Source organism: Mobula birostris, chromosome 20 (genome assembly GCF_030028105.1).
Source record: "Mobula birostris isolate sMobBir1 chromosome 20, sMobBir1.hap1, whole genome shotgun sequence".
Lineage (NCBI taxonomy): Eukaryota > Metazoa > Chordata > Chondrichthyes > Myliobatiformes > Myliobatidae > Mobula > Mobula birostris.
In genome coordinates this window covers 54,863,097-54,888,151 of record NC_092389.1, presented here as the reverse complement: position 1 = coordinate 54,888,151, position 25,055 = coordinate 54,863,097, and the positions used below count along the sequence as shown (strand labels likewise).

Here is a 25,055-nt window from a genome sequence, read left to right as displayed (position 1 = left end):
GGATGAATCTAATAGCTGCCCCGAGATTACTGCAGTGGAGACGGGACGGTCACTCACCTCTTTGCGGACTGTGGGCTGGTGAAGATATGTGGAGAAAGATGGAAGGGCCTGTGCCACAGCAGCTGCGTGACATAAGGGTCACTGATCTTCGGGTAAAGGCATTGCACGGTTTATCTTTGTGAATATTTATGGTGTGTAATGCTTATTTTGATTTAAAATAAAAAAAAAACATCAACGTCTGGGCTCTGTCCAGAATTGTGGAAACTGGCCTTTCACTGAAGCTGGGACAGACATGGGTAAAGTCAGAAAGTTTCTTCGGGACTTCACCGACTAAAATGTTTTCCACCCTGTGATGTGGAATGTCCAGTCCTGTACTTTTCGCTGCAGCCACAGCATCTGTCTTGTCACAGCACAATATTCTCTCCACATCCCCACTTTCATGGCATGAACTAATTTAATAGTTGTTTTCAATAGTTACTTAACCCCGGTTTTACACCCCAGTCTGACTCTCTTTACACTTGGAAAAAAAAAGCGAGCTGCTGGAGGAACTCAGCAAGTCAGTCAGCATCTGTGGAGGGAAACGGACAATCGAAATTTCGGGTTGAGACAGTCCAGATGAAGGATCTCGTCCCGGAAAGTCGATTATACATTTCTCTCCCAAGATGCTGCCGGCCACGCTCAGTCACTCCAGCATCACATTTCTTACCGGAGATTCCAGCATCTGCAGTCTCTTGTGCCTCTCTTTTCAGAACTTGTCCCTTTCAGTCCTGCCTCAGACTGAACCAGGCTCTTCACTCCGGCTGCATTTCTGTTCTGCTTCTTCTTTAGCCCATCACGCCTACCGGGGCACAGGCCCCCACCAGCATCTCGCCAGAGTCCCCTGTCCAGGGCGAAGGTTGATCGGCCCTGAGGCTTCTTCTTTCACCACACGACTTCAATGATCTTCCGGGGAAGGTCCTACCGGTCCCAGGGATGAGGCCTTTGGAGGTTCGTTTGGCATTTCTGTGCACTGCCATTTTACGAGATGAGGTGGCAAGCCCCATGCCCAACGCCCCTCCTTTCGCAGCCGGGTTTAGGCAGTCCATGGCCGAGTTTTTATTTATGTTCAGACCTGTTTAGTGTGTTGCTGATCTCACCCTGATATGGAAATTACCACTATTACTTCGAAGTGAACACCTCCAACAGCAGAATGTTCATTTCCCGAGTCTGCAGCGACATGTAGTGGACAATCGCGGTACTGCAGGGGATCAGCCCCGCCCCGAAAGTGAAATCATTCTGAATCAGGAAGTGCCGGGAGTTCACATGGCTTCGAAAGGACAGGCCGAGAGTTGGACCGAGGAGGCAATTTGTTCCATCTGCCTCGATGTTTTCACCGATCCGGTGTCACTGGAGTGTGGGCACAACTTCTGTCGCTCTTGTATCACACAGTATTGGGAAAGGGAGGAGAGAAACTCCTGCCCCGAATGTAGAGAGGTGTTTGCTGACGGCACCCTCAGGGTAAATCGGGCTTTAGTAAATTTGGCTGAAAAAGCTCGAAATCTAAACCTGAATCCGAAAGGGAAGGAAAGTAAATTTCACTGCGAGGAACATGAGGAAGAACTGAAGCTGTTTTGCAACACGGACAAGACACTGATCTGTCTGATCTGTGCAGTTGCGCAGGAACACAGAGAGCACCGCTTCATGCCGATTAAAGAAGCTGTTACACTCTACAAGGTAAAACTAACCTGAATTTGATCCTCACTCTCTCCTCCGTTCTTCTGCCTGGAACCACGGGAGCCTTCACATCATTCCCCGCGACTTTCGCCATCTCCAACCGGATTCAACCACCAAACACATCTTTCCCTCCAACAGCCCAGACCCACCCTTTCCCCACAACTCTCCAGGCTGTGTGGCGATCGCTGTCCGTACTGTAACTCCCTTGTCCACTTGCTCCTCTGCACCGATCTCCCTCCTGGCACTGTTACCTGCAAGCGGGCCTAGTGCTACGCCTGACTCCCACACCGCCTCACTCGCCACCATTCGGAATCCCATACAGTCCCAATTCCTCCCGTTTCTTCTATGGTCGATTATCCTTTCGTATAGATCCCATTTTCTTTAGCTCTTTGCCTCCCCACCTGACCCCTCTCATCTTCTTAACTTCATCACCTTACACCACGTCCCCCTCACGTTGTCTCACCCGTCATTTGCCGACTGAATCTTACCCCTTTTATTCTGGCTTCTGCCCCATTGATTTCCAGTCCAAGCGAAGGGTCCCATCCCCAAACGGCGACTATTTTTCCCCCAGCATAGATGCTGCCTGAGTCGTTCAGTTCCTCCAGCATTTTGTGAGCGATAATCGGGTTTGAACACCTGTTTCTTTTGATACATCTTCGTTTCTATTTCCTTCGCTCTCTGACTTCCAGGATCAGCTAAAATCTTCCTTAGACTCTCTCACAAAAATGGAATCAGACTTCCAGGAAAAGGAGCAGCAACAGAAAGAGAAGATTTCCGGAGTTCTGGTGAGTCTTCCTGAGCGGAATTTCTGATATTACTGTATAGTTTTGCTCCCTCTAATGCAGAATAGCAGAGTATCGCAGCTCCAGCGATCCTGAACTCTGGTGCTGTCTGTGTGGAGTTTGCACGTTCAGACACATCCCGCGGATATGCTGCATGAATGGTTAATTACAATTAATCCTGTGAAGGTGGGGATGCTGTATGTGAATCAGGTGGTAGTTAATGGGTCAATGAGGGAGAATAGGTTTCAGGAAAATGTGAGGGAATGGGGTTGCCGGGAATGCTCTCAGAACTAGCATGGACATTAATGGATCGACTAGTCACCTTAATATCATAAGGAAATGCAACACAGCAAGACAGTAAATTAATCTTCAGCTTTCATTCAACAGAATCAGTCACACAGCGTTCAGTCCCACATCACATCCCAGTTTGCTGAACTGCGCCAGATTATCACTGAGAAAGAGCAGAGCTTACTCAGGGATTTCAGGGAAGAAGAGGCGAGGATTCTGAGTCCAATGAAGAAAAATCTTCGAGAGATTCAAGAGAATATCAGGTTTATTCAGGAGGAAGTCTCAAAGTTAAAGGAACAGATGGATCAAAAAAACAGTGTGATATTTCTCAAGGTGAGAGGTTATATTTCAATTTGTTTCTGTCAAAGGGCACTAAATGAACACTGGTATATTTGAAATAAACACAGCACAGTGGCCAATTCGGAAAAAAAAATCAATTGTCACTGCTGGCAATATTGCACAGATTGTTATGCTTGTATGAAGCGCCCTCCAATCACGACAATAAAGACGTTCCAAAATGTCGAAGTATTATGCCCTTCATTAGCACCGTACAATCCTGAAGCGATGAAACTTCAGCGTAATTAATTGTAAATTAAGCTGCAGTGAAGCGGTCAACAAAAGATATGACATCCGTCTATCCTCAGCTGAAAACTGCCCAGAACAAAGCACAAATATATAACTTAATCCCTGCGTTATTACCACGCCCCACTCACATGACGTGTTACCTTTATAAACATGCAACACTGAATACAATGCAGACAGAAAATAGAGACATTGCTCCTACACACAGCATTTACAAATGGCAGTAAACTGTTTCTCACCAGACAATTGATGCAACTATTCACGGTTGTTGTTGTCCCAAAAATGACCTTACGCAACTTCTGTACATCCCAGGACAGAATGCAATCTTCTCTGAAATGATTTACTCTGATCATAACACAGATCTGTTGATTGTGCCCTTAATTACCACAATAAATATCCTCTCAAACTTCCGTAAAGACCCAGTTCCAGTCACAGTCTGTGAGTTTGTCTGGTGCAATGGGTGCGAGGATCTATCTGTCAATCACTGAGAACAAAGAATGTGACCCACACATCAGAATTATCCTCTATATCCAGGATCCATCAGGTTAAGGAAACTTTCACTTTTCACTTTACACCTTCGATTTAATTTTACATGGGATTGTGTCCCATCCTCCATCATAAGCAGTCCTTTTGGTCCATTTTCTCCTATCAGTCTCAGTGCTTCACAATCCACCTCCCACCTGCTCACCACACCCAGCAACAGTGCCCGAACTCCATGTTTATCCAGTTTCCCCATTACATTCAATCTCCGCTGTTCTGCTTCAACCACTCCTGTGGCAGCGAGTTCCACGTTCCCTTCAATAAATTTCTTCTGGGATTCATTAAAATCCATCTGCAATTTCATCTTCCCAAAAGTCTCCCTGTAAATAGAGGTACTTTCTCCACCTGAACGCAATCAAATCCATCACTGATCTTATATTCCTCCATCTTATCACCCTGACGTCATATCCAAATGAAAATGCACAACCTGCCCTGTCTTTCCTGTAAGTTGTATTCTCTCAGACTAACTTTCAGAAATGTTCTTGGTAAGTTACCCCATGGTTCTGTATTGTCTGCGTATGTGAGTGACTGTGGGGGTGGAAATTTTTAACACCTTGTAATGGTTTGGATGAAATTCAGGATGCGGACAGTAAGTCCAAGTCTAATCAGATTTGTGTTTTATTTATTTCAGGAGGAAGCTCGTTGGGACAGGAGGTAGGACATGCTCTTTACTGAAATCCTGTATGGATTTGTAAAATAGTTTATATTTCCAGTTTATAACCAGCAGTTTAATACTTACAGGATTAATGACGATATCCAGGAATTGTCAGTGACTGATGAGGCCCTACCAGTTGAAAATTTCTATCACCCCTATTTTTTGAACAAAGTGCTGAGAGAAACACTTGATGTCATTAATCGAGGTAAAACTTGCAAAGATTTGTTTTTCTTCTTGTTTCTGAGACACAATTAAGTTATAACTTGAAGTGAAGATTGTCTATAATAATGGCTGAAGGGGGACTGAAGTTTATTCCACATCAGCCCCACCGACTGGGAGGCATCACAGTCACATGGTCAGCTGGAGATATCAGACCCCTGAACACACCAGCACAGGGCCAGAATACAACCAATACACGGGACTGGCAGATGAACCACTGTGTCCCGATCCCAGGCCACTGCACTAACACGCCAAGACATGAGTTTGAACCCCACCACAGGAGCTGGGAAACTAATACTGATTTCATGATATCGTAGTGAACAAAAGCGGGTATCAGTGTGGTGACCGGGATAGTCAGAAAAACACACAAGTCCTTCGTGCGCTGGGAGTACAGATTCTGACTGACGCAGGTCTTTGCCCCCGCCTGCTGAACGGGCAACTGTCACTGTTGTTAGAGGGAGAAGAGGGAACTCTAGTGATATGGGACTCAGTCGTCAGGGGAACAGACAAGAGATTCTGTGGACATGAATGGGACACCCGAATGGTATGTGCCTCCTAGGTGCCAGGGTCAGGGACATCTCTGATTGTGTTCGCAGCATTTTAGAGAGGGAGGGAACACAGCCAGATATCTTGGTACACATTGATACCAATGACATAGGAAGTAACACCAAATAAGTCCTGAAAATAGAATTTGGAGAGCTTGGTAGAAAGCCGAGAAGCAGTACCTCCAGGATTGTAATTTCTGGTTGCTGCCTGTGCCAGGTGCTGCTGAGGGTAGAAACAGGAGGATTTGACAGGTTAATGTGTTGCTGAGAAGCTGCTGCATGAGGCAGGGCTTCAGGTTCCTGGATCATGGGAATCTCGTCTCGGGGAGGTATGACCTGTTCATAAGTGATAGATTGCACCTGAACCCGAGAGGGAACAATACTCTCACAAGGAGGTTCGATACACCTGAAAGGGAGGGTCTAAACACATTTGGCAGGGGCGAGCAAACCAGAGTGAAGGGACTCTGATTAGGACTGATGGTGAAAAAAGCAGAGACAGCGTGTAGACTGTCAGATGGGGCTGACAGATGCGAGGACAAAATTGCAGCCAGCAGGGTGAGTATCAGTGCAGAAGGGATGCAGAATCAAAAAAGGTAGCAAATACAGTACTCAAAGTGTTATATCTCAATGCACGGAGTATAAGAAATAAGGTGGATGATTTTGTTGCTCGATTACAGATTGTCGGATACCATGTTATGGCTATGACGGAATCGTGGCTGAAGGATGGTTGTAGTTGGGATGTCCAAGGTTACACAATGTATCGGTGGTGGAGGAAGGTAGGCAGAGAGGGTGGCGTGGCTCTGCTGGTGAATCAGTAGAAAGTTGTGACATAGGATAGGAAGATATTTAATCCTTGTGGGTTGAGTTAAGAAACTGCAAAGGTAAAAGGACCTGATGGCAGTTATATACAGGCCTCCCAACAGTAGATGGGATGTGGATCACAGATTACAACTGGAAGTGGAAAAGGCCAATCAAAAGGACTTGATAGTCATGGGAGATTTCAACATGCAGGTCAATTGGGAAAATCCGGTTGGTAATAGATCTCAAGAGAGTGAATTTGTTGAATGCCATGTGGTGGCTTTTTTGAGCAGTTTGTCGTTGAGCCTACTGGGGGAACAGCTCTACTGGATTGGGTGTTATGTATTGAACCAGAGGTGATTAGGTAAAGGAACCCTTAGGAGGCAGTGCTCACAACATGACTGAGTTCAAGTTGAAATTTGATAAGCAGAAAGTAAAGTCTGACGTTGTAGTATTTCAGAGGGGTAGAAGATATGACAGTGGTCTGAGAGAGGAGTTGTCCAAAGCAAACCGGAAGGAGATTCTGGAAGGGATGACAGCAGAGCAGAAATGGTGTGAATTTATGGGAAATGAGGAAGGTGCAGGGTAGGTGTATTCCAAAAATAAATAAATACTCAAATAGCAAAATAGTACAAGGGAAGACAATGTAAAAGCAGAGAGGGCATGCAACAAATCAAAAATTAGTAGGAAGACAGAGGATTGTGAAGCTTTTAAATACCTGCAGAGAGCAAGTACAAGAGTGATTGGGAGGGGAACAATGAAATATGAAATTGAATTGAATTGAATATTTTGTCATCCTTCCTATACATGAGGAGTAAAAATCTTTACGTTACATCTCTGTGTAAATGTGCAATGTGCAATTTACGGTAATTTATAATAAATAGTATGTACAACAGGATAATCAATGTGACATCGAAATACAATTATGTCAGATGAGTTAAGCAGTCCTATAGCCTGGTGGTCCTGAGTTATGCTGCGGTACCGTTTCCCGGTTGGTAGCAACTGGTACAGTTTGTGGTGGGGTGATTCAGGTCTGCCACAATCATATGGGCCACTTTCACACACCTGTCTTTGTAAAGCAAGCGAGCAAACAACATCAAAGTGGATAGTAAACATGTTTTTTCAAGTATGTAAAAAAAATAGAGATCAGAGTGGAGTTAGGACGACTAGAAAATGAGTCCAGATATATAATAACGGGGGAGAAAGAGATGGAAGATAAACTAAATGAGTATTTTGCTTCATTGTGGAAAACACTAGCACTGTACCAGATGTTGAAGGGTGCGAGGGAAGAGAAGTGAGTGCAGTTACTGTTACAGGGGGGAAGGTGCTCAAAAAGCTGAAAGACCTAATGGTACATAGGCCACCCGGACCAGACGAACTGCACCCCAGTGTTGTGAAAGATCACTGGTAGACATTGCGGAGGCATTAGAAATCATCTTTCAGAAATCATTGGACTCTGTCATATCGTCAGAGGACTGGAAAACTGCAAATGTCACTCTACTCTTTAAGTAAAGAGGAAGGCAGCAGAAAAGAAATTGTGGACCATTTAGCATCACCTCTGTGTTTGGGAAGATGATAGAGCCAATTGTTAAGGATGAGATGATGGAGTACTTAATGTGACAGGACAAGATTGTACAAAGTCAACACGGTTTCCTTCAGGGAAAATCCTGCCTGATGAAGCTGTTGGAATTCTATGAGGAGATTACAAGTAGGAGTGATAACGGGAATGCAGGGATGTTGTGTATTTGGACTCTCAGAAGGCCTTTGACAAGCTGCTTACCAAGTTAAGAGCCCACGGTATTACAGAAAAGTTGGCAGGGTAGGAGGCAGTAAATGAGAGAAAAACAAACCTTTCCTGTTTGGCTGCCAGTGACTAGCAGTGTTGCACCATGGTCAGTGTTGGTACCAATTCTTTTTATGCTGTATATCAATGATTGAAAGGATGGCTTTGTTGTCAAGTTTGCAGATGATACAAACATTGGTATAGGGACAGGTAGTGTTGAGCAAACAGACAGGCTGCACAAATACGTGGATGAGGAGAATGGGCAAGAAAGTGTCAAATTAAATACAATGTTGGAAAATGCATGGTCATGCACTTTGATATTAGAAATATTTTTTTTAAATGGGGAGGAAAAAACAGAAATCTGCGATCTGGGAGTCCTTCTGCAGAAAACCTAAAGGTTCACTTGCAGGTAGAGTCGATGTTGAGGAAGATAAATGCAATGTTAGCATTCAATTCAACAGGTTGATTATATAAGAGCAGGGATGTGATGCTGAGGCTTTATAAGGCACTGGTGAAGCCTCACCCTGAGTATTGCGAACAGTTTTGGGCTCCTCATCTAAGAAAAGATGTGCAGGTATTTGTGAGTGTTCACAGGAGGTTCACAAGGATGAATCCAGGAATGAAAGGGATATCATACAAGGAATGTTTGATAACTCTGTTCCTGTACTCAGTGTAATTTACAAAGATGAGGGGGGATCTCACTGGAAAACTTCTGAATGTTGAAAGGCCAGGAGTAGATGTGGAAAGGATATTTCCCGTGGTGGGGGAGTGTAGGACAAGGGGACACGGCCTCAGTATAGTGGGGCGTCCATTTAAAACAGAGATGCAGAGAAAGCTCTTTAGCCAGAAGGTGGTGAATTTGTGGAATTTGTTACCACAGGCAGCTGTGGCCAGGTCCTTGGAGGAATTTAAGGTAGAACGTGATAGGTTCTGGACTATGTTCCCTCTAAGCTGTGCGTGTGTGCGCACGTACACACATTTTTCAACCAGCACACAAAGGAAATTAATGTGTGCACAAAAGTTTAGTTACCTGAAGTAATGTAGTAATTAATAATTATACTTATTGAAAATAATCTTTTAGCTAAATGTTTCTGTAAACTAGTTAGTCATTTTTTTCAAATACCACAATGTACGTCACTAATTTACGTCACCTCACCTTTCCTGTTCTGGGATCTGGGAGACAGTATTTCATGTAGTAACAAAGTTAAAGTTTTGCTAAGCCAACAACGTGAAGAAAATATCACAGTAAATACAAGTTCGCTGTTGACTTTTATACATAGTCTTTGTGTGCATTTAGAAGAAAGGTTTCCTGAAGATGAGGTACAAGAATGGTCAGCTTTTGATTTCTCCACAATTACAGGTTATGACTTCATATTTGGCGATGAAAAAGTTAATGCCTTATGTCTAAAATATCATGATTTTTTAGCTGAAAATACTGTAATAGTTAGACAGTTTAATGATTTCAAATTTTCCGTGCAAGAAAAAATTAAATCCAAACTGATTTCAAACTTTGCTAAAATGGTGACATTTGTACTTCAAAATGAACAGTTTTGTGACCTCGCACAGTTGATGGACATTGGGGGAACCTTTCTTGTGTCTAGTGCGGACTGTGAGCGAGGTTTTAGCCTAACGAATCAACTCAAAAACAAGCTGCGAAACCGTTTAGGTGAATGTCATGTGGATATGTTAATAAGAATCGAAAGCTACCAATTGGATTGAAGTTCTATTAGTCTAGATAGAGTTTACAAAGAATGGGTAAATGCCAAAGACAGGAGAGAGAAAAAAAATAACTGAGTGACTTAAATATGTATGTAATTTTCCTGTTACTCTGTGCAGTTTTATGTCAAATATTTTGTAAATCTACATGCCATCTGTGCATTCAGTGCGCACATACTTTTGTCACAGGAAAATAATTTGCACAACATAAGATTTTCGTGCACACTGACTACTAAAAATTAGAGGAAACGTTGGTTCTAGATTGAACAGCATCAAAGGTTACGTGGAGAATGCCGGGGTGTGGGGCTGAGGAGGGAAGAAAAACAGACAGCCACGATTGAATGGCAGAGCAGACTTGATGGGCCAAATGGCCTAATTCTGCTCCCATGTCTTACGGTCATGGCTATCAAACCACCACTTTGAAGCATTGGGAGTTTGAGCCTGCTCGCCCAGTCTGACCTCTCTGTAAACACAAAATACTCTGCAGATGCTGGGGTCAAAGCAACACTCACAACATGCTGGAGGAACTCAGCAGGTCGGGCAGCATGCGTGGAAATAATCAGTCAACGTTTCGGTCCTGACGAAGGGCTCCGGCCCGAAACGTTGACTGATCATATCCACGGAAGCTGCCCGACCTGCAGACTGACCTATCTGTGACTGCAGACTTTCATTGACTCAGGTCTGCCCCCTGCTGGAGTCGCGATTCTCACTGTTGTCATCAAACCACCCCATTGAATCATTGTGAGACTGAGCCCGGACACTCCAACCAGCATTGACATCGGTCACTATTACGCCTCGGGAGAAGCACACACAGCATAATCGGCCTGCAAACCTCCTCACACACATACACAAGGAGGCTTGGCAGGTCTTAGTCAGAGCCTCAGCAACGTACGTTGTTACTTCCCTCAGTAATCTGGAGACCAATGTCTTCAGACACAGTGAGTTATTTATTTAAACAACTCACTCACATGTCACACATTGTCAGCACACACCAGACATGTGATGACACACTGTGATATGCAAATACTTCAATGTGCACACTCTCCTTCAATGTGTACACATAAACACACTGTTATTTACCACAATCAACACATACACACTATGAGAGTGTGACTCATGGCCAAAGAGACAGGCACAAATTCCCATTTGGGAATGAAATCTGCCGTCCTTACCCAGTCTGTCTGCTCTGTGCACTGAGCTGCCCTCTGACGTGACGTCACATCAACAGTTCGCAGACAGGCTCCAGGGTGAGATTGCTCAGGAGGATGATCTTGGAAGAGCAATGGCAGATGTTGAACCCACGGTCCCCTTCATCTATCTGCAAAACTAAGATCCAATTTGCATGTGTTTGTACCATATCCCTGGTATCATTCCTTATTTGTGTATCTGTCTGAACTTATTGCTACAGGAGGGTGGATAATGTAACCCCACTTTTTAAAAAAGGAGGGAGAGAGAAACCGGGGAATTATAGACCGGTTAGCCTAAAGTCAACGTGGATTTGTGAAAGGAAAATCATGTCTGACGAATCTCATAGAATTTTTTGAGGCTGCTATTGCGATGAGGTGGAAGGCAAATGCGTGGCTGAGGGATTGGAGCAGGGGGCAGGGATTCAAGTTTTTGGATCATTGGGACCTCTTTTGGCGCAGGCGTGACCTGTACAAAAAGGACGGGTTACACTTGAATCCTAGGGGGACCAATATCCTGGCAGGGATATTAGCGAGGGCTACTGAGGTGACTTTAAATTAGAATGGTTGGGGGGTGGGAATCAAATTAAAGAGGCTAGGTGTGAGGAGGTTAGTTCACAACAGGGGGATGGGAACCGGTGCAGAGAGACAGAGGGGTGTAAAGTGAGGGTAGAAGCAAAAAGTACTAAGGAGAAAAGTAAAAGTGGCAGGCCGACAATTCCAGGACAAGCATTAAAAAGGGCCACTTTTCAACATAATTGTATTAGCGCTAAGAGAGTTGTAAAAGAGCGCCTGAAGGCTTTGTGTGTCAATGCAAGGAGCATTCGTAATAAGGTGGATGAATTGAAAGTGCAGATTGTTATTAATGATTATGATATAGTTGGGATCACAGAAACATGGCTCCAGGGTGACCAAGGATGGGAGCTCAACGTTCAGGGATATTTAATATTCAGGAGGGATAGATATGAAGGAAGGGGAGGTGGGGTGGCGTTGCTGGTTAAAGAAGAGATTAACGCAATAGAAAGGAAGGACATAAGCCGGGAAGATGTGGAATCGATATGGGTAGAGCTGCGTAACACTAAGGGGCAGAAGACGCTGGTGGGAGTTGTGTACAGGCCACCTAACAGTAGTAGTGAGGTCGGAGATGGTATTAAACAGGAAATTAGAAATGTGTGCAATAAAGGAACAGCAGTTATAATGGGTGACTTCAATCTACATGTAGATTGGGTGAAACAAATTGGTAAAGGTGCTGAGGAAGAGGATTTCTTGGAATGTATGCGGGATGGTTTTTTGAACCAACATGTCGAGGAACCAACTAGAGAGCAGGCTATTCTGGATTGGGTTTTGAGCAATGAGGAAGGGTTAATTAGCAATCTTGTCGTGAGAGGCCCCTTGGGTAAGAGTGACCATAATATGGTGGAATTCTTCATTAAGATGGAGAGTTACATAGTTAATACAGAAACAAAGGTTCTGAACTTAAAGAGGGTTAACTTTGAAGGTATGAGACGTGAAGTAGCTAAGATAGACTGGCAAATGACACTTAAAGGATTGACGGTGGATATGCAATGGCAAGCATTTAAAGATTGCATGGATGAACTACAACAATTGTTCATCCCAGTTTGGCAAAAGAATAAATCAAGGAAGGTAGCGCACCCGTGGCTGACAAGAGAAATTAGGGATAGTATCAATTCCAAAGAAGAAGCATACAAATTAGCCAGAGAAAGTGGCTCACCTGAAGACTGGGAGAAGTTCAGAGTTCAGCAGAGGAGGACAAGGGCTTAATTAGGAAGGGGAAAAAAGATTATGAGAGAAAACTGGCAGGGAACATAAAAACTGATTGTAAAAGCTTTTATAGATATGTAAAAAGGAAAAGACTGGTAAAGACAAATGTAGGTCCCCTACAGACAGAAACAGGTGAATTAATTATGGGGAGCAAGGACATGGCAGACCAATTGAATAATTATTTTGGTTCTATCTTCACTAAGGAGGACATAAATAATCTTCCAGAAATAGTAGGGGACAGAGGGTCCAGTGAGATGGAGGAACTGAGCGAAATACATGTTAGTAGGGAAGTGGTGTTAGGTAAATTGAAGGGATTAAAGGCAGATAAATCCCCAGGGCCAGATGGTCTGCATCCTAGGGTGCTTAAGGAAGTAGCCCAAGAAATAGTGGATGCATTAGTGATAATTTTACAAAACTCGTTAGATTCTGGACTAGTTCCTGAGGATTGGAGGGTGGCTAATGTAACCCCACTTTTTAAAAAAGGAGGGAGAGAGAAGCCGGAGAATTATAGACCGGTTAGCCTAACGTCGGTGGTGGGGAAACTGCTGGAGTCAGTTATCAAAGATGTGATAACAGCACATTTGGAAAGCGGTGAAATCATCGGACAAAGTCAGCATGGATTTGTGAAAGGAAAATCATGTCTGACGAATCTCATAGAATTTTTTGAGGATGTAACTAGTATAGTGGATAGGGGAGAACCAGTGGATATGGTATATTTGGATTTTCAGAAGGCTTTTGACAAGGTCCCACACAGGAGACTAGTGTGCAAACTTAAAGCACACGGTATTGGGGGTAAGGTATTGATGTGGATGGAGAGTTGGTTAGCAGACAGGAAGCAAAAAGTGGGAATAAACGGGCCCTTTTCAGAATGGCAGGTAGTGAGTAGTGGGGTACCACAAGGCTCAGTGCTGTGACCCCAGTTGTTTACAATATATATTAATGACTTGGATGAGGGAATGAAATGCAGCATCTCCAAGTTTGCGGATGACACGAAGCTGGGTGGCAGTGTTAGCTGTGAGGAGGATGCTAAGAGGATGCAGAGTGACTTGGATACGTTGGGTGAGTGGGAAAATTCATGGCAGATGCAATTTAATGTGGATAAATGTGAAGTTATCCACTTTGGTGGCAAAAATAGGAAAACAGATTATTATCTGAATGGTGGCCGATTAGGAAAAGGGGAGGTGCAACGAGACCTGGATGTCATTATACACCAGTCATTGAAAGTGGGCATGCAGGTACAGCAGGCAGTGAAAAAGGTGAATGGTATGCTGGCATTTATGGCGAGAGGATTCGAGTACAGGAGCAGGGAGGTACTACTGCAGTTGTACAAGGTCTTGGTGGGACCACACCTTGAGTATTGTGTGCAGTTTTGGTCCCCTAATCTGAAGAAAGACATCCTTGCCATAGAGGGAGTGCAAAGAAGGTTCACCAGATTGATTCCTGGGATGGCAGGACTTTCATATGAAGAAAGATTGGATGAACTGGGCTTGTACTCATTGGAAGTTAGAAGATTGAGGGGGTCTCTGATTGAAACGTATAAAATCCTAAAGGGATTGGACAGGCTAGATGCAGGAAGATTGTTCCCAATGTTGGGGAAGTCCAGAACAAGGGTTCACAGTTTGAGGATAAAGGGGATGCCTTTTAGGACCGAGATTAGGAAAAACTTCTTCACACAGAGAGTGGTGAATCTGTGGAATACTCTGCCACAGGAAACAGTTGAGGCCAGTTCATTGGCTGTATTTAAGAGGGAGTTAGATATGGCCCTTGTGGCTAAAGGGATCAGCGGGTATGGAGGGAAGGCTGGGGCGGGGTTCTGAGTTGGATGATCAGCCATGATCATAATAAATGGCGGTGCAGGCTCGAAGGGCCGAATGGCCTACTCCTGCACCTATTTTCTATGTTTCTATGTTTCTATGTTTCTGCTGATATCAAATTCCATCTGCCCACCTCCCTCTCTGAGAGAAAGTTACTCCACAGATCCCCTCTTACCCTTTGATTCTGTACTCCCAAGTTCAGGAAAAAAAATACTCTTGCCTTATCTAAGTCTCTTATGATTTTATACAGTTCAATAACGGGTCATCCCTCAACACTCTGCACTCCAGAGAAATAGACCCCGCTTATCCACTCTCTCCTGTTAACCCACAGTCCCCAGTCCTGGTAACTTCCTTCTGAGGCCTTCTGTCCTGTGAAATGTCATCCTTCCAATAGTCGGGGTGCCAGAATTTCAGAGAATATCCCCAGTGTCGTCTATAATCAACATCAAAGAACTTGCTTAAGTTCCTGTGGACAGTGTCGCATAGGCTGATGAACACAGGACTGAAGGTGTTATATTTGATTGCTCCAGTATACTGATTAAGGTAGATGATGTTGTAGCACAGGTAGAGATTGGCAGGTATAACGTTGTTGGCATCATTGAGTTGTGGTGGAAAGACGATCGTGGCTTGAAGCTCAACATCCAAGTATACACCTTGTATTCAAAGGACAGGCAGGTAGGCAGAGAGGCTGGGGAGGGTCTGTTGAAAAAAAAAAGAACTGAAATCAAATCTTTAGTGAGGTGACACAAAATTGGAAGGTGTAGAATCTTTGTGGGTAGAATTAAGAAACTGCAAGGGTAAAAGACCTTGGTGAGAGTTGTATACAGACTTCCCAATAGTAGCCAGGATATGGGGTACAAATTACATCAGGAGATAGAAAAGGCATGTAAAAAGGGTAAGGTGATAATAGGGATGGGGGATTTCAAAATGCAGGTAGATTGGGAAAATCAAGTTGGTGTTGCATTCCAGAGAGGAAACTTGTACAGTGCCTAAGAGATGACTTTTTAATATAGTTTCTGGTTGAGTCTATTGGGAGAGAAGCAATTCTCGACTGGGATTTGTGTAACAAACCAGACAGGATTAGGGAGCTCAAGGTAAAAGAACCCTGAGGAAGCTGTGAACTGAAAATGATAGAACCCACCCCACAGTTTGAGATGGAGAAGTAAAGTTGGATGTATCAGTATTAGGGTGATGTAAAGGGAATGACAGAGACATGACGGAGGAGTTGACCAGAGTAGATTGGAAAGGGAACATGAATAGCAAAAGCTGAGGTTTCTGGGGGTAATTCGGAAGACACAGGATAGATATGTCCCGAATATGAAGATGTATTATACCGGGAGGATAGGGTAACTGCGGTTGACAAGGGAAGTCAGATACAGCATAAAAGTAAAAGACAGGGCATACATTTTAACAGAGATTAGCAGGATATCAAGAAGGTTTCAATCACCAACAGATTGTAACTAAAATAATAAGGCGAGAAAAAATGAGATACGAGGGAAAACATGCCAATAATACACAAGTAGATACAGAAAGTTTTTATTTCAAATATTTCCCAAGTGAGAGAGAGGTAAGTGTGGATATTGGACCTATGGAACATGCCAAAGACATGGTAGTGGGAATTGCGTACTGTTCTGTGTCAAACCTCACTGGGGAAGATATCCGCTGCTCGTCAGAAAGCTGAGAGTGTCAGGGGACATACGTTTTTGCTATTACTGAGGAGAGAGTGTGTGGGAAGGTGAAAGGTCTGAGGTAGATAAATCACCTGCACCACATGGACTACATCCCAGTGTTCGGATAAAGGTAGCTGAAGTGAATGTGGATGCGTCATTAATGATCTTTCAAGAATCACGAGATTCAGAATCATTCAAGGCTACTGGATATTGCAAAGGTCACTTCACTCTGAGGAAAGGAAATTACACATGAATTGGTCTTTCTTCAGTGAAATGGTTGGCATGGATGTGGTGTGCTTGGGAAGATGTTGCAGTCCAGTATTAAGGACGAACTTTTGGATACACAGAGGGACATGATAAAATAGGCCCAAGACAGCATGCCTTCCCTGAAGGAGCAATCTTGGTTGACAGATCTGCTGGAATTCTTCAAGTTTCACAAAGGCAAGATAGACAACGAATGATTTGGACGACAGAATTCCTGCCTTTGTGACCAAGCTTGCAGATGAGATGAAGACAGCTGAAGGGCAAGTAGAGCTGCTGAAGCTTGGAATCTGGCGAAGGACAGAGACAGATCAGGAAAATGGGCGAAGAAGTGATGAAAAGATTACTGAGTAGGGAAGTCGTGCATGCATTTTGGTAGAAAGAATAAAGATGTAGACGAGTTTACATCTCCCAGCTTTGTCCCCTCCACCTTCTCGTTACGTCTACACACACAGTTCACTTGCAGGCTCTCCATCCCTCCCCCACTTGCCTCTGCTTCAAACTGGCATTCATCTCACCCCTACTGGTTGCCATTTTCACCTCCTTTACTATCTCTAACCTCCACACTCCTCCATTTTACACTTCACACTCACAAATGAACTAAAATTGAATGAAGGGCCTGTTCCTGTGCAGTACTGTTCTTTTTTCTCTGTTCCCTGTTTCGAAGAATGAGTGGAGATCTTAGGGAAACACAAAGTTATTTCAGGGCTCAACAGGCAGGATGCAGGGAGGATGTTTCCTCTGTCTGAGGAGTCAAAGGTCAGTTGTCACTGTCTGTTTGGAATTCTCTGCACCGATGGGGGTGGGTATGGTCTCAGTCAACAGTTCACAGAGCTATGGCTGTACAGCATAGAAATGTGCCCTTTGACCCACCACCTCTGTGCTGACCTATTTACCATCTTTTTTTAAAACACAGTTTGGAGCATTGTGTGCAGTTCTGGTCACCTAACTATAGGAAGGATATCAGCAAGACTGAAAGAGTGCAGAGAAGATTTACTAGGATGTTGTCGGGTCTTCAGGAGTTGAGTTACTGGGACAGATTGAACAGATTAGGACTTTATTCCTTGGAGCGTAGAAGAATGGGGTGGGGGCGGATTTGATAGAGGTTTACAATATTATACAGACAGAGTAAATCCGAGTAGTCTCTTTCCACTTAGATTAGGAGAGATAAATACGAGAGGACATGGCTTTAGGGTGAAAGGGGAAAGGTTTAGGGGAAAACTTCTTCACTTAGAGAGAAGTGGGAGTGTGGAACGAGCTGCCATCTAATGTGGTAAATGAGGGCTCACTCTTAAGCTTTAAGAATAAATTGGATAGATACATGGATGGGAGAGGTCAGGACGGGTATGGACTGGGTGCAGGTCAATGGGACTTACGGAATAACGTTTCGGCACTGACTAGAAGGGCCGAATGGTCTGTTTTCTGTGCTGTAGTGTTCTGTGCTTCTATTGTTCTATCCACATTCATCCCATTGGCCGGCAGTAGGTCCGCCTCCCTCTGTGCCTTGCCTATTGAAGTGTCTGTCCAAGTGTCTCTTAAACACAGAGGACTGGAGGCCTGTGCTGGGGCCGGGGTTGTTTGTCATTCATATTAATGATTTCGATGAGAATGTAGGTAATATAGTTAGTAGGTTTCTGGGTGACACTAAAATCATTGCATAGTGGACAGCGAAGAGGGCTACCCACGTTTACAATGGGCCCTTGATTAACTGTAGAGCTGGGTACAGTGACAATGTTTTAAAATGCATCTTGGCAGGTATGTGGATAAGAAAGGTGGAAAGGAATAATGGACTAGCTCATTAAAACAAATTGATTGGAATGAACAAGTTGGGCCGAAGAGCCTCTGTGACATCTTGTTCAAATCCATTCACTCACCCCTTACCATCTGAATTCACCCCCACCCCACGCCCGTTTCTGCTGGCTATCTCTCCTATTTGTTTCTATTCTTGAAACGTAGACTGTTCATCTCTCTCCACACATGCTGCCTGATCCGCAGAGACCCTCCAGCATTCTGTGTCTATTCATCGGGAAAACTCCGCTGTCCGGACCGGAAGCTAAACCTCAGGGAGATACTGGTTCTCCATCCGCTGTGACTGGGTAAAACCCCGGGAAAGATTCTTGTCAGCCACCTGACTGTGCCTGAGACCCAGCAGCCTATATTCCGGTATAGGGGCCGCGCTGCCTGAGTCTCCCTCCCCGTCCCTCCCGATCCCCAGGGACCCTCTAATTCTCTGTTTCTCTCCCCAGTCTCTGTCACCGTGGATGTGGAAACGGCGCACCCGGAGCTCGAGGTGTCTGAGGATCGGAAGAGTGTGAGACGGACCGGGAACTGGAGGGATCTCCCTGACACCGGGAAGAGATTCACAAATCGGGCTCGTGTGCTGGGATCGGAGGGATTCACATCGGGGAGACATTACTGGGAGGTGGAGGTGGCGGGGAATAGGGTTTGGGGTCTAGGAGTCGCCGCAGAGTCTGTGGACAGGAAGGCAGGGGTCAGTCTGAGTCCGGAGACCGGATTCTGGATCATCAGGCAGGTAGATGATGTGTTACATCGGGATTATGACGTGTTCGATGTTCTCACCTCCCCCGAGTCCCGTCTCCCTGCCGGTCCCATCCCCGGGAGGGTGGGAGTTTATCTCAGTTACGAGTCCGGGGCAGTTTCATTTTACAACGCGGAGACCAAGTCCCATCTCCACACCTTCACTGGGAATAAGTTCACGGAGAAACTTTATCCTTTCTTCTGGCCTTGGGATGGAAGTCAGTGGCTGAGAATCTGCTCTGGTTCCACTCCGGGTCTGTAAACGGGTCGGGTCCTGGGACCGGCGTCAGGAGTAAAGTCCCTGTAAATATAAATGTGCGGAGAGTGAAATAAACACGGGAGGAGTTTCCATCATGGCTGATCCCGGATCCCACTAAACCCCATACGCCTGCCTTCTCGCATTATCCTCTGATGGTCTGAACGATCAGAAAATGATCAACTTCCGCCTTAAGTATACCCACAGACAGTTTCCACCGCATTCTGTGGAAAAGTATTCCACAGGGTCACTACTCTCTGGATAAAAACATTCCTCCTTACCTCTGTTCAAAAAGATCTCCCCTCAATCTTGATGCTGTGCCCTCTAGTCTGGATATCACCACCACGTGAAACAACCTCTCCACATCCACCCTGTCTAGTCGTTTCAACACATGTTAGGTTTCAATGAGATCCCTTCTCCGTTCTGAGACATGGGACCCAAAACATTGACAAAACTCCAAGTACGGCCTGACTTGTGTGTTTTAAAGGCTCAGCATTATCTCCTTTGTTTAATATTCTATTCCCCTTCAAAGTAAAGCCAACATTGCATTTTCCTTCTTTACCACAGGCTCAAGCTGCGAAATAACCTTCTTGGACTCTTACACGAAGATTCCTAAGTCCCCTGCATCTCTGATGTTTGAATTATCTCCCCATTAAAATAATAGTCCACACTATTATTCCTTTGACCAAAATTCATTATCATACATTTCCCAATACTGTATTCAATCTGCCACTTTTTTTTTTACTGTTCTTCCAATTTGTCTGTCCAGCTGCAATCGCATTGCTTCCTCAACTCTTGCCACCTCTCCACCTACCTTCATATCATCTGCAGACTTTGCCCCAAAGTCATCAATTTCATTATCTTAATCGTTGACAAACAATATGAAAAGTAGCAGTCCAGATACTGACTCTGGGGAACACCACTCGTCACTGGCAGCCAACCTGAAAAGGCCCCCTTTATCTCTGCTCGCTGTCTCTTACCTGTCAGCCATTTCTGTATCCATTCCAGTATCTGTCCTGCAACGCCATAAGATTTTAACTTGTTCGGCAGCCTCATCTGTGGTACCTTATCAAAGGCCTTCTGAAAACCCAAGTAAGTGATATCCACTGCCTCTCATTTATCCACCCACCCTCCTTTTCACTTCCTCAAAGACCTCTAAAGATTTGTTAGGCACGGTTGTCATTTACAGAAACCATGCTGACATTGACTTATTTTATCATTCGACTCCAAATACCTTGGAAAATCTTCTCGAAAACAGACTACACTTTCCCAACCACTAAGATCAGGCTAACTGGCCTATAATTTCCTTTCTCCATTTTCTGCCTTCCTCCATTTTTTAAATATTTCAATTTTCAATTTTCCAGTTCTCCAAGACCATGCCGGAATCAAGTCATTCTTGAAAGATCGTCACCAATGCATCCATCATCCATTCAGCAACCTCCCTCTGGACTCTGCAATGTAGTCCATCTGGCCCATGTGACTGATCCACCTGAAGACATTTGAGTTTGCCTGGCACTTTTCCTTTGTCACTCACTCCCCCCCCCTGACACTCATGGACCTCTCGTGCTCTGCGAGCGTCTTCCACAGTGAAGACTGATACCAAGTATTCATTCAGTTCATCTGTCATTTCTGTGTCCCCCATCACTACCTCACCAGAGTCAATTTCCAGTGGTCCAATATCAACTCTCGTCTCCATTTCACTCTTTATGTAACTGACGAAAAAAAACTTTTGGCATCCCGTTTTATATTAATAGCTAGTTTGTCCTCATAATTCATCTTTATCATTCTTATTGTCTTTTAGTACACTTTTGTTGGATTTTAAAAGCATCCCAATCATCCAATCTCCCACACGCTTTTACTAACTTATATGCCATTTCCTTAGGTTTTACACAGTCCTTAAGAGGCTTGGCTGGCACCAGGGCAGGAATGGATTCTCAATATTCCTGGATTTCAGTGCTTTAAAACGGATGGGGGGTCAGGGGAGGAGGGGTGGCAATGCTAGTCAGGGATACTATTACAGCTACAGAAAGGGTGGGTAATGTAGCAGAATCCTCTTTTGGGAAAGGAGCAGTTACTGTTCACAGTATGTTACCAGGCCGACTAGGGTGAATCCCATACCAGATCTCATATTAGGTAACGGACCGGGTCAGGTCACAGATCTCTCAGTGGGTGAGCATCTGGGGGACAGTGACCACCGCTCCCTGGCCTTTAGCGTTATCATGAAAAAGGATAGAATCAGAGAGGAAAGGAATATTTTGAATTGGGGAAGGGCAAATTATGAGGCTCTAAGGCTAGAACTTGCGGGTGTGAATTGGGATGATGTTTTTCCAGGGAAATGTACTATGGACATGTGGTCGATGTTTAGGGATAAATTTGTTCCGGTGCTGAAGATAAAGAATGGTAGGGTGACGGAACCATGGGTGACAAGTGAGGTGAAAATCTAGTCAGGAGGAAGAAGGCAGCATACATGAGGTTCAGGAAGCAAGGATCAGATGGGTCTATTGAGGAATATAGGGTAGCAAGAAAGGAGCTTAAGAAGGGGCTGAGGAGAGCAAGAAGGGGGCATGAGAAGGCCTTGGCGAGAAGAGTAAAGGAAAACCCCAAAGCATTCTTCAGTTATGTGAAGAACAAAAGGATGACAGGAGTGAATGTAGGACCGATTAGAGATAAAGGTGGGAAGATATGCCTGGAGGCTGTGGAGGTGAGCGAGGTCCTCAATGAATACTTCTCTTCGGTATTCACGAATGAGAGGGAACGATGACGGTGAGGACAATATCAGTGAGGTTGATGTTCTGGAGCATGTTGATATTAAGGGAGAGGAGGTGTTGGAGTTGTTAAGATACATTAGGACGGATAAGTCCCCGGGGCCTGACGGAATATTTCCCAGGCTGCCCCACGAGACGAGGCAAGAGATTGCTGAGCCTCTGGCTAGGACCTTAATGTTCTCGTTGTCTGCGGGAATGGTACCGGAGGATTGGAGGGAAGTGAATGTTGTCCTCTCGTTCAAAAAAGGTAGTTGGGATAGTCCGGGTAATTATAGACCAGTGAGCCTTACGTCTGTGGTGGGAAAGCTGTTGGAAAAAAATCTTAGAAATGGGGTCTGTGGGCATTTAGAGAAACATGGTCTGATCAGGGACAGTCAGCTTGGCTTTGTAAAGGGCAGATCGTGTCGAACACGCCTGATAGAGTTCTTTGAGGAGGTGACCAGGCATATAGATGAGGGTACTGCAGTGGATGTGATCTACATAGATTTTAGTAAGGCATTTAACACGGTTCCAGACGGTAGATTTATTCAGAAAGTCAGAAGGCATGGAATCCAGGGAAGTTTGGCCAGGTAGATTCAGAATTGGCTTCCCTGCAGAAAGCAGAGGGTCGTCGTGGAGGGAGTACATTGAGATTGGAGGATTGTGACTAGTCGTGTCCCACAAGAATCGGTTCTGGGACCTCTACTTTTCGTGATTTTTATTAACGACCTGGGTGTAGGAGTAGAAGGGTGGGTTGGCAAGTTTGCAGACTACACAAAGGTTGGTGGTGTTGTAGATAGTGTAGGGGATTGTCGAAGATTGCAGGGAGACATTGATAGGATGCAGAAGTGGGCTGAGAAGTGGCAGATAGAGTTCAACCCAGAGAAGTGTTAGGTGGTACACTTTGCAAGGACAAACTCCAAGGCAGAGTACAAAGTAAATGGCAGGATACTTGGTAGTGTGTAGGAGCAGAGCGATCTGGGGGGTACATGTCCCCAGATCCCTGAAAGTTGCCTCACAGATAGATAGGGTAGTTAAGAAACCTTCTGAGTGTTAGCTTTCATAAGTCGAGGGATAGAGTTTAAGAGCCGCGAGGTAATGATGCAGCTCTATAAAACTCTGGTTAGCCTACACTTGGAGTACTGTGCCCTGTTCTGGTCGCCTCACTATAGGAAGGATGTGGAAGCACTGGAAAGGGTACAGAGGAGATTTACTAGCATGCTGCCTGGTTTAGAGAGTATCGAGTATGATTGGAGAGTAAGGGAGCTAGGGCTTTACTCTTTGGAGAGAAGGAGGATGAGAGGAGACATGATAGAGGTGTACAAGATAATAAGAGGAATAGATAGAGTGGATAGCCAGCGCCTCTTCCCCAGGGCACCACTGCTCAATACAAGAGGACATGGCTTTAAGATAAGGGGTGGGAAGTTCAAGGGGGACTTTAGAGGAAGGTTTTTTTAATCAGAGAGTGGTTGGTACGTGGAATGCCCTGCCTGAGTCAGTGCTGAAGGCAGATACGCTAGTAAAATTTAAGAGACTGTTAGGCTGGTATATGGAGGAATTTGACTTGGGGGTTATATGGGAGGGAATGTTTGAGGGTCGGCACAACATTGTGGGCCGAAGGGCCTGTACTGTGCTGTGCTGTACGCTTCTATGTTCTCTCTTTAATTTCCCCTGTCAGCCACGTTTGCCTTCCCCTGCTATTTGAGAAATTCTTCTGTGGGACTTGTCTATCCTGCGCCTTGTAAACGATTCCCAGATACTTCAGCCACCTCTGATCAGCCGTCATCCCTGCAGTAGCCTCCTCCAATTCACCCGGACAAGTTCCCCTCTCATGCCTCTGTAATTCCCTTTGTTCCATTGCGAGACTGACACATGTGACTTAGGCTTCTCCCTCTCAAATTGCAGTATGAATTCAATTATATTATGATCACTGCCTTCTCAGGGTTCTTTTTCTTTAAGCTCCCGAATAAGATCAGGGTAATTACCCTTTCCCCGAGTAGGCCCCAACACAAGCTGCTCTATAAAGCCGTCTCATAGGCATTCAACAAATTCCCTCCCTTGCGATCCGACACCAACCTGATTTTCCCAATTCCCTTGCGTATTGACGTCCCCCGATATAATTGTGACATTACTATTATTACATGCCTTTTCCTGCTTAATACTCTGAATTAACTTAAGGTCACTCCAGAACTTAATAAGTTTTATATGAAAACTATCAACCCCAAGGAATGTAACGAAGCCTGCATTTTTTTCAAACTTATATGCTTCACACTGAAATAGTATGTGTTTAACAGTTTCATAACGACAAAATGTACACGACACAGAATGTAGTTTTCCAATTAGATACAAGGTATAATTAAGCATGCTGTGGGAAATTCTAAGTCGTGTCAATATAGTTTCTTCCCATCTTGTTTTAAGCCCTTCTTCTATAAACCAACTGATTTATGAACTCTGTAAAGGTGTCTGTCCTTATCTCCATTATCCTACAAGTCCTGCCAAAAGCTCCTAATTCTTAACCCTACCAACCCCTTAATTTCTGATTTGCTAAGTGTAAGGTCTATATCCACAGTTGAAATTTTAGCGGCTTTTGTTGCTAAACAGTCAACCTCATCACTTCGCTGGATAGTGCTGTGTGCAGGGCCCATAAGGTGCAGACGTACAAACCAAACTTTGTACATGGAATACTGTTTGACGAGTTTCCAACAGTCAATCTGACCTTCTGCTAGAATGATCTGTTTTAAAACTCATCAAAACTGAAAAGGATTCTGAACAAATTACAAGTTTGCAAGGACCAATTTCCTACACCCACTGTAACCCTAAAATGATGACAAAGAATTCTGCTTCAAATACAGATGAATGGCTGGTAAGTCATTTCTTTAACATTACCTGCAATTCAGGCACAAAACAGTCACACCAACAATCCCAGTTAAATTATATTTTGATCCAACTTTAAAAATAGTTACCATGTGATAATAACTTTCATTACTGTACTGATGAACGAGCAGATACTCAGGCAACACAGAATCCAGTTGTATAACCTAAAATTAACTACAGTCATTGGAAAAAAAATCAAGGTGGTGCTACAGAGAAAGCTACAGTGGGAAATATTGTATCATCCAATACACCCATATTCCCAGCTTGATAAGAACCCAACCACCCAAAACTGAACGTATTGTTCTTGTGAT

The 25,055-nt window shown here is 44.4% G+C and overlaps 1 protein-coding gene across 1 annotated transcript; it reads left to right on the top strand.

The window, feature by feature from the left end:
• The first annotated feature begins 297 nt into the window (after positions 1–297).
• Positions 298–24,423, top strand: LOC140185182 (zinc-binding protein A33-like). Its single transcript, XM_072238580.1, has 6 exons — positions 298–1,713; positions 2,403–2,498; positions 2,883–3,116; positions 4,537–4,559; positions 4,647–4,765; positions 18,579–24,423. The coding sequence occupies exons 1-6, from the start codon at positions 1,303–1,305 to the stop codon at positions 19,130–19,132; spliced, it is 1,437 nt and encodes a 478-aa protein (XP_072094681.1). The 5' UTR covers positions 298–1,302; the 3' UTR covers positions 19,133–24,423.
• Positions 24,424–25,055: the final 632 nt, after the last annotated feature.

What these genes read in the sequence shown, in the direction of transcription:
- LOC140185182 (XM_072238580.1), top strand. Translation starts at nt 1,303, where the DNA reads ATGGCTTCGAAAGGACAGGCCGAGAGTTGGACCGAGGAGGCAATTTGT. An exon ending in ACAGTGTGATATTTCTCAAG is followed by an intron (nt 3,117 to 4,536) that starts GTGAGAGGTTAT and finishes TATTTATTTCAG; the next exon opens with GAGGAAGCTCGTTGGGACAG. An exon ending in GAAGCTCGTTGGGACAGGAG is followed by an intron (nt 4,560 to 4,646) that starts GTAGGACATGCT and finishes TAATACTTACAG; the next exon opens with GATTAATGACGATATCCAGG.